Source organism: Cyprinodon tularosa, unplaced genomic scaffold (genome assembly GCF_016077235.1).
Source record: "Cyprinodon tularosa strain WSP-4 unplaced genomic scaffold, ASM1607723v1 ctg302, whole genome shotgun sequence".
NCBI classification, from domain to species: Eukaryota; Metazoa; Chordata; class Actinopteri; order Cyprinodontiformes; family Cyprinodontidae; genus Cyprinodon; species Cyprinodon tularosa.
The window spans coordinates 78,029-88,209 of NW_024039011.1; the positions used below are offsets into that span (position 1 = coordinate 78,029).

Below are 10,181 nucleotides of genomic sequence, written 5' to 3' on the forward strand. Positions count from 1 at the left end.
AAATAATCGAATCGTTGGGTCAGGAAATCGATACTGAATCAAATCGCCATGATGGATGTGATTTACACCCCTAATATATACATGCCAAAATCCTTCATTATCTTTACCGTCGAGATGCTGCAGCCATGTCCCCAATTCCTCGATTTCCAGCCACTTTTCTTGAAATTAGCATTTCTCCCCCCATTCTCTGCCTCAAGCTTCTTTTTCTGAACATACAGCTTTAGGATCAATCGGAAGCAGCTCTGCGCAAATATATTGCAATATATCTGACAAAATAGTTTTTTGCAACTTTTTTTTTAAATGCCACAATAATCACATTTAATAAATTCAGGGCTTAATCAAATAAAATAATTTAATGACTTAATCATTTTCAATGACCCACGGAAAACCTGTCAACAAGCTGTCAGACATAACGCTTAATTAGCCTGACTTAAGCTCACAACAGCCAATCAGGAATTACGCTCCTTCTCAGGTCAAATCACATCTTCAAATTCAGATCCTAGAAAAGTTGACTAACTCAACCAGAAAGAAGTCTGGGTGAACAAACGGGCTAATCTTTCACATGTTGCCGAATTCTTAACCCTTTTTCACATACCTTCACACACTGCTCTGCCAGGTCTCTGCTCGTCCTGTTGTTGAGCTCAACCACCACCAGGCGGTTGCACAGCGCCTTGATGGCTCCGTCCACCCCCACAATCCTTCGGGTACACTCTGCCGACACATCCAGGTAGTACGTGATGGCTCGGGCCGTTACCTCCAGCACATTATCAGGCGCGCTCTCGTCCAGGAAGATCTTACAGAGCGCTGGCAGGAACGTCCGAGGAGGACATCTGAGGGACAGAGAGAGAGGGCGCTCTGAGTGAGGGTGTCTCACACACAGACGTTCACGTTCGAGGCCTGGACCAAACAACCAAGTCTTACGTCTCAAAGCAGCGGTCCACATTGTCAGACATAAGCAGCAGCATGCACAGCTGTTCCAGAGCGATGAGCTGCATGTCCCGCTCATCACCCTGACCCATCTGCAGCCACTCCAGCAAGGTGTCTGGGTCCACGTCCGCCATGATGGTAGCCTGGAGAAAAAGGAAATAAATATATTCAGCCCACTTCGAGTCCTTTTTGACTTAGAGAATTAAAACAATTCAACACAGAACCCCTAATAAATTATCATTTTCTAAGTATTATTTTACAAAAAGTTCTTAAAATAGAAATAAAATGGTTCAGAGGAATCAAATCCATGTTGATGAACTTTCCTTCAACCATTATTAGCAATAAAATGAGATCCAGGTCTGACCTGCCGTCCCTGTTGGCCGCGCCGTCCGGCTCAGTGCCTGATCGCTGCTCTCAGGTCTGATGCTGTCTGCAACTCATTCAACCACCTGAATGGAAGGAGACCGGCTCATGTGAGTGTAGATGCTTCCTGGTTCTAAATGAGGTTTCTGGAACCGGATTTCTGCAAATAGAGAGCAGGTTAAGACTGACATCAGTAAAGATAATCCGTGTAAAAAAATCATTCCTTCTTTCAGTTTTCGAATTAAAACCAAAAATTAAAAATGCAAAAATAAACTCGTTTTCTCACTGTTTCCAAAACAAAAAGGAAAAACGGATAATGAGCCGTTATCCGTTATCTGATTTTTTTTTTTTTGCACAAAATAAAAAATGGAAGAAACGGATAACGCTCATTATCCTTTTTTTTTCTTCTTTTTTTTTGAGCTCAAGCAAATTGAATGAACCAGATATGATCTGGTTTGAGGTAAAGTTTGATGGAGACGCCGCAGGCAGCTCCTAGCATCCACTGACCATATGGTAGTGCAGGGTTAAAGTGAAGCCACCGGCCGACATATTGGTACTCCCTAGTTAGAGCGGTCGCAATGTAAACAATTTGTGCACTACAGCATCGAACGACAATTATTTTCTCATTTTCAGGGGGCTTTTGAAATAAAGATAAATTCATCACTTTGACACACACTCATTATGAAGTCAATGAAGGCTCCAAACCATGTAATATAACATATCATACAAATCCATCACAATAAAATGAATGTGTTAATGGAGCAGAATAATACAGATGTGCCAAATTGATGATGTACATGGATTGCTTACATTGTTATGGTAATTACATCTTACATGTCTGATAATGCATGCAATATATATACATATATTTTTACACACACACACACACACACACACACACACACACACACACACACACACACACACACACACACACACACACACATATAACATGCAGCATATTTCAGCTCATGACTTTTTCAAACGAGAAATGGAACAAAAACAACAGCATCATCAGCTTAATAAAGAATTACTACATTGACAATTCACAGTGAATTACTTTCTATTTCCTCTACTTTCTAACGTTAGACCCAATGTCAAAGGCTAACTCAGTCAATGTCTTCCAGTCAGTCTCAGCCAGACTAATGTTACGCTACAGATTATACTATAGGATCCATCGGCGTATAGATGGATTTATTGGTTAGTTCATCCACTGACTGGGAAATTACCTATGGAACGTCTTCCTGCAGCCAGAAAACTGCTGGTTTCTGCAGCCAAACGCTGCACAGGGAGGCATTTTAACTGTCTCTGTGGGAGTGGGGAGTACCAACATGGCAGCTGGTGTCTTCACTTTTTTCTCGCCAATCAGCGATCCAGTGAATAATTACGAGATCAGTGCTAGCAACGCTCACCGTGAGCTGCATTTAGCGACATGCCTGGCCCAGAAACTAGTTTCTGGTAAGGAATATTTTTATATTCAAGTCAATCACGTGATAAATACCCTGACCTGAAAAAAAGGATAATGAGCGTTATTCCTTTTTTCCATTTTCGATTTTATGCACAAAATCAGATAACGGCTCATTATCTGCATTTCATGAAATAAATGAAAGAACGAATGTTACATGGATTAAAGACGTAGGACATAATTCTCCTTTTTCAGCTGAATTTAAGCCTCAGCAGGTGCTTGTGTGAAGCTGATAGTAAAGACATTTTAGATGCAAATGAGACATTTGGTTATAAAAATAGCTCTGGGTGTCTATGTGCATTTTAACAACCTTAGCAAAACAAAGGGCAGAAAGTGATGTAGAAAAGAAACAGTTTGCTTCTATAGCGACTGTAAACACTGGGCTGTCCAGCAGCCCACAGGAAACACAGGAAACATGCACTAAGCCAGTGGTTCCAAACCTTTTTTGACTCGTCTACCCCTTTGAGCATTTGTCTGACCATGAATTCCCCCAGTCAAAAGTACTGATGACACTATAGTGGAACATACAATAACTATAAAATAAAACTTATTTTATCTAATGGTTTTCACCAAAGCATTTAATTATTTTATATGTTATTCTTTCCAACTCTAATAAGGTCAATCAATATAAATAAAAAATAAAATCATACCATAAATCTGCCTTCATAAAACCGCAGCTCCTCTGAGTAACTTCACTATATCAATGCTCTGAGTGACCAAAATCAACGACTAACCCGTCCGTAGAGGATCAGGAATCAGAAAGGTGAAATAATTCTTTTCACTTTTACCCGATGTATTCCAACATCGAGCTGCCATGCATGTGGGCATCGTCAGTTTCACTATAGCTCTGGTGAATTTCAATGGTGAAGTCCTCTGGAAATCTTCAATAATAGTTGTTGATTGCAGATGTGTCTAGTAGTTCCCATTGATTCTGCTTGTAAAGTGGGGAGAATGGCGCTAGGCTTACCGCACCGTGACATCACTGCCGGAAGATGGCAGGAGGGAGGGGTTACTATATTTGGGCAAAAATGTTCAATCACAACGAAAATTCTCGTTTTTTTTTTTTTTATTGATTAACGATAAATTGATTGAACGCATTAGTTTTAGGTATACAGGTGCTGGTCATAAAATTAGAATATCATGAAAAAGTAGATTGATTTCAGTAATTCCATTTAAAAAGTGAAACTTGTATATTATATTCATACATTACATACAAACTCATATATTTCAGATGTTTATTTTGTTTAATTTTGATGATTACAAATGACAACAAATGAAAATCTCAAATTCATCATATCAGAAAATTAGAATATTACTGAAGACCAATAAAAACAAAGGATTTATAGAAATGTTGGCCAACTGAAAAGTATGAACATGAAAAGTATGAGCATGTACAGCACTCAGTATTTAGTTGGGCCTCCTTTGGCCTGTATTACTGCAGCAATGCGGCGTGGCATGGAGTCGATCAGTCTGTGGCACTGCTCAGGTGTTATGATAGCCCAGGTTGCTCTAATAGTGGCTTTTAGCTCTTCTGAATTGTTGGGTCTGGTGTATTGCATCTTCTTCTTCACAATACCCCATAGATTTTCTATGGGGTTAAGGTCAGGAGAGTTTGCTGGCCAATTAAGAACAGGGATACCATGGTCCTTCAACCAGGTACTGGTAGCTTTGGCACTGTGTGCAGGTGCCAAGTCCTGTTGGAAAATGAAATCTGCATCTCCAAAAAGTTGGTCAGCTGCAGGAAGCATGAAGTGCTCTAAAACTTCCTGGTATGTGGCTGCGTTGACCCTGGACCTCAGAAAACACAATGGACCAACACCAGCAGATGACATGGCACCCCAAACCATCACTGACTGTGGAAACTTTACACTGGACTTCAAGCAACGTGGATGAAGTGCCTCTCTTCTTTTCCTCCAGACTCTGGGACCTTGATTTCCAAAGGAAATGCAAAATTTACTTTCATCAGAGAACATGACTTTGGACCACTCACCAGCAGTCCAGTCCTGTTTCTCTTTAGCCCAGGCAAGACGCTTCTGACGCTGTCTGTGGTTCAAGAGTGGCTTGACACAAGGAATGCGACAGCAGAAACCCATGTCTTTCATACGTCTGTGTGTGGTGGTTCTTGAAGCACTCACTCCAGCTGCAGTCCACTCTTTGTGAATCTCCCCCACATTTTTGAATGGGTTTTGTTTCACAATCCTCTCCAGGGTGCGGTTATCTCTCTTGCTTGTACACTTTTTTCGACCACATCTTTTCCTTCCCTTCGCCTCTCTATTAATGTGCTTGGACACTGAGCTCTGTGAACAGCCAGCCTCTTTAGCGATGACCTTTTGTGTCTTGCCCTCCTTGTGCAAGGTGTCGATGGTCGTCTTTTGGACAACTGTCAAGTCAGCAGTCTTCCCCATGATTGTGTAGCCTATAGAACTAGACTGAAAGACCATTTAAAGGCTTTTGCAGGTGGTTTGAGTTAATTAGCTGATTAGAGTGTGGCACCAGGGGCCATCAATTTTGAACCTTTTCACAATATTCTAATTTTCTGATATGATGAATTTGAGATTTTCATTTGTTGTCATTTGTAATCATCAAAATTAAACAAAATAAACATCTGAAATATATGAGTTTGTATGTAATGTATGAATATAATATACAAGTTTCACTTTTTAAATGGAATTACTGAAATCAATCTACTTTTTCATGATATTCTAATTTTATGACCAGCACCTGTAGATAATGATCCATTGATCATTTCTTGCTGACCAGACTTTTCCTTTAAATTCAGAGGCAAATTTCTCCAAATTGAGATCAATAAAGTACAATTATTATTATTACTACTAAAACATGGCTGTAGTGAGATCCGAAGTCAGAAGGTCCTGATTTCACACGAGATCTTCTGTTTACAGACAAAAAGATCCATTAGCTAAACCCCAACAGCTGGAGGCCTGATAAAAAATGTAAAGTAAGATCACATTTCTCGAATTCCAGCTTTCCTTCGTTAGCATCTAATTAAATACAGCAACATTTAAAGTGATACCACTGTATATGAGCAGGTTCTGCTTTATTGCATTATTTATTAGGATCCTAGCAGTAATTTATCTCTCAGTCTGCAGCTTTACTTTCCCACAGTTTCTGAATGAGCAAAGAGGAATACTTTCAGTTTCCAGGTTCCTCTGCAGAAATCATGTTTTATTTCAAAACTTCCAGTGACTGAAGTGACCTTGGAGCAGGGGTCTGTAACCTGCAGCTCCAGAGCCAGGTGTGGCCTACAGCCTCCGCTGTTCCTCCCGTCCTACCTCCCCCCCAAAGGAAGACGTTACTTGGATGTAACCTAACGTGTAATAATGTAAAATCAAAGGCCCAATGTAAAAAAACACAAAACGGCATTCCCCTTTAAGTTTGATACACCACACTTAAAAATGTGCACACATGAAAACCCCCCCGAGGTCAGAGACTCTCCCACCACAGTCTCCTGAAATCCTGTGGGAAACACCGAGTTTGCATCCAATCTTTTACATAAACAGTGTTGTTTTTTTTGGAATATATAAGAATTATGCTCTAATTTCTAGTTACTGATCTGTCATTACCTTATATTAATTTGACAAACCGGATCTTCTCCAAGTTCTTTTTCCTGTTTGTTGTGATTGCAACTGCGGATCTTTACCTGGCCAGACCTGAACAGAGCAATGAATAGCGCAGCTCCGTTTTTTTACGGTGACGGATAGAGAAAACGTACGTGGACGGTGACGTGCAAAGGAGTAGTGGTGAATGTGGAACAGCTCTCAGTAGCTACGTTTACATGGACACAACTAATCGGATTGAAGGCCCGATCAGATCAAAAATGTTTCATGTAAACATGTCAGACTGAAGATTCTAATCCGATTCGGTCCGATCGGATCTAAATTTAATTCCGAAAGAGAGAGGTGGTTTTTGCCGATCGCCATTCCGATTGGCGTCCATGTAAACACCCATTCGGATCTTAAGAGTAAAATAATCTTCACTGCGCATGTGTGCGACGTCAGCGTGACATTTTTCCGCCTTGTCAACAACAGGAAACCACCGGTCGCTCTCGCTCTTGTTGTGAACAACATGGCGGGAGGAGTCTAGGAACGCCGACTTATAGACTCAAGTTCATTTAAAGCAGCAGGAAGCAGGAATTTATCCTCCTCCTCTTCCTCTTTTCTCTCTCCACAGCCCACTCGCTCTCCCACGCCGGTTCAATCGCTCATTCTCTACATTTTCTCTCGGACATTTCGCTGCCAAGCGCTTTTTTCCTCCTCTCTCCTTTTTTCTTTCCGCTCGCTCCGAGCGCATCGTTTGTCAGGCCTCCCAAAAACCAGACGCAGACAGAACTGCCAAGTTTGGCAGGAAGTTCTGCGCATGCTTAAAAGATTTAATCTGATCCAACGCTTGGTACATGTATACACACGTCATGATCGGATCATTTCATTTAGTGTCCATGTAAACGGAGATTTTGAATTTCCGATCAACCAAGGTTTGGATCGGATCGGTTAAATTTTGCGCATGTAAACGTAGCTATTGATTTAGATGGAAGAAAAGAACTCCGCTCGACATACGCGAGTGGAGCGGAGCGCTGACAGAGTATGTGGAATCTGAGGGTTAGACAAACTTTGTCATTTTGTACACAAAATGAAATAACATTGCTTACAGTGAAATTAACATCACTATTTATAAAGTGGAGCAGTAATCAGAATGTAAACAATGTAAGGGAAAAGGAAACCACTTTGAAAATAATGGTGAAAACGGGCATTAATATGGAAAGGGTCGGCGCAGTGCAATATAGCCATGGTGCAAAATGCAATAGAACATCGAGGTATGTCTTATTTAAAAGGATTTTAAAAGTTTCAGTGACGTTGGTAGTGGAAAACATTGCTGCGAGTGTGACGCAGATTCAAGTTTAGAGTTCTAACAGTTCAACAGTCTGATGGCGGCGGGTAAAAGCTGATGCAGAACCTGCTAGACCTCCAGCAGATGCTGCAAAGCCCTTTCCCAGAGGGAAACGGCGTTCCAATGAAACCAAAAAAGAAATTCATTATTAGATTAATACAAAAGGGGGTTTTCTATATCTTTTTTTATGCAGCATCAACAACAGCACAGCACCAGACTTTAAACCTAAATTAACGTTCACCAGAATGTGTTAGCTTACGCTATGATGCTTGGCGTAATCTTATTTAAATATGCATTTTCTGCACACCCAGTTGGCTCCTCTTCCTGAGTCTGGACCTGCTATTCGGTTTGTCATGTTAAAACAAAGTGGTTCCTCTCCACCGTCTCCCTGTGCTTGCTGAGGAGCTGCAACTGCATCAAGCAGAGAAATCATGCCATCTCCTGTCTTCATTTTTTGAAAAACAGATGTTTTGCTAACTGGAAAAACACAATCTACTACACCCAATCATCACAAAGATACATTACATTTAATTGGATTTAAACCTCAATGTATCCCACTGAACCAGATCTGATAGAATATACAGCCTTTTGATCAGGATAATGTTTCTCTCTTCTTCACTGTTGCCTAATAAAGGATTTTTTTCCTGTTTTTTTTTTTTTAACCAAATCTTATTAATAGATTATTTCCCTAAAACATAATTTCACAATAAAAATGAAAAAGGACACATTCCTTTCAAAAACTAGCTCTGATTTCAACCCTCCCCTTCAGGTAGTGACCTTAATTCAAAGAGGAATGTAATTTAAGCTGTAAGCTTGTAAGATAACAATATTTCATAACAAACATTGTAAATATATATTTAAATTTTTTTTTAAAAACTACGGATTTGCAGCTTTGGTATCATTGAGCTAGTTTGTCAGCTTTAAGTTTATATTTAGGAACAAAGTGATGAACTGATGCCACTCTGGCTCAGGCTATAGGAGCCCTAAGAGGGGATTGGAGAAAAAAAAAAATCTTCCAAAACAAAAAATCAATTAATTGATTAATTGCCCAACCTGCAAAAATCAATTATTCATCAATGATAGCAAGAAGTGTTTAAAGGGAGAATTTGAACCAGATAAGGTAAAACTTTACCACTTGTTTAGGAAGGAGCATTTTTTGCTGGCTACGTTTTACAGTTTAGTCACTGCAGGAAGATGGAGGCTTATTTCAGATATGATGATTGGAAAGTAAGATGGATTACAGTCAGTTCTTTAATCCCAGACTCCCTGATCTGACCACTTTAGCTCTGATTGTCAGTAAGACACACAGCCACAACAAAAAGCCAAAAAAACTTCATTGTTTGCGACACAGACACCAAAAAAAAAAAAACTTTTTGTCTTTAAATATGGTGTGAGAGTCCTCGGTGCATAAGTTGAGAACACAAACACTTTATGCGGATTTAACAGGCAGGCAGGCGCAGCCATATTTGACAAAGCTAACGGAGGTTTTTACCTTGATTATTTCTCAGGACACAAAGGTTTTTAAACTAACCCCTGCATTTTAGCTTTACACGTGGCTCCTTTGTTAACCTGTCGGTTTGTCGGGTTGTTGTTACAAACAGGTGTTCTAAAAAATATATCTTTAACATGTATTTAAAAGCCCAGAGCTGCCTGTACAGCGGCTTGTTAGCCAACCTTATCCGGTTAGCGTCTTTAGCGAAACGCTGGCTAATCTGGATAACGGTGGAGTGATTGCGCCCTTTAATTTCACCTTCGTCCAAAGTGAATCCCACCGGTGTGTCACAAAAAAGACACGAAGCTCTGTGGTTTTCAGGTCGTTTGGGTTCAGCGGTTTCTCTCCCCTCTAACAGGCCAGTCACGGCCGCGGCCTAACATTTCATTTTCAAGCCGCGGGTCTCGAGTTCTAAGAGAGCCCGAAGGCCGTTACGCTGAAGCGGACACTCACCATAAGCGACACGGGCCCGGGCTCCTCCTCAGCTTAGGGGAGAAGTTAACTTCGTTAAAAGAAGCGATGTCCAACGGCGTGAAAAAATAAATATTCGCACCCAGGTAACGACGTTCTAATCTCCGATGTTATGGGAGGGGGATCAAGGAGCCATTACCCCTCAGCAGGTCACAGGGTGTAGTGACAGCAGGGTCGGCGGCTGGTAAACAGCGCTTAGCTGAGCCGACTGAACGCAGAAGCCCAGTTAGGTCTGTGGCGTTCAGGGCCACCACAGAGCTCGGAAATATCAGTTTCCAAAGCCGCCTACGGAAAGAATGAATAGATTTTTGATTAGAAACATATTATTAATCCGCCTTTCCAGAGAGCATGTTTTGAAAAGAAAATTTTCACATTTAGGTTCAACATTTTAAACAAAATTGTCGAAAAAAATGAGCCGGCAATGTATTAAATCATTTTAATAAGACCAGAAAAAGAGAAAACTATAAAAAAATAAAAAAATGTAACAAACACAGACTGTTTAGTGTTGAACTCCACAACATATATTCATGCATACATTTATAAAAATAGAAACTAGTACTA

General features: G+C 40.5%; 1 protein-coding gene across 2 annotated transcripts in view; it reads right to left on the reverse strand.

The window, feature by feature from the left end:
- hectd1 (HECT domain containing 1) overlaps positions 1-9,846 on the reverse strand; it is a 63,660-nt gene extending 53,814 nt beyond the window's left edge. Inside the window, exons 1-4 of one of the 2 annotated variants that reach the window (XM_038291862.1) lie at positions 9,603-9,846; positions 1,292-1,450; positions 922-1,070; positions 596-830 (exon numbers count right to left, since the gene is read on the reverse strand). In XM_038291862.1, coding sequence (XP_038147790.1) covers positions 596-830; positions 922-1,061 — 375 coding nt within the window. In that variant the 5' untranslated portion in view covers positions 1,062-1,070; positions 1,292-1,450; positions 9,603-9,846. Of the gene's footprint in view, positions 1-595; positions 831-921; positions 1,071-1,291; positions 1,451-9,602 lie in introns of those variants that run through there. The other variant, XM_038291861.1, reaches the window with a different exon arrangement.
- Positions 9,847-10,181: the final 335 nt, after the last annotated feature.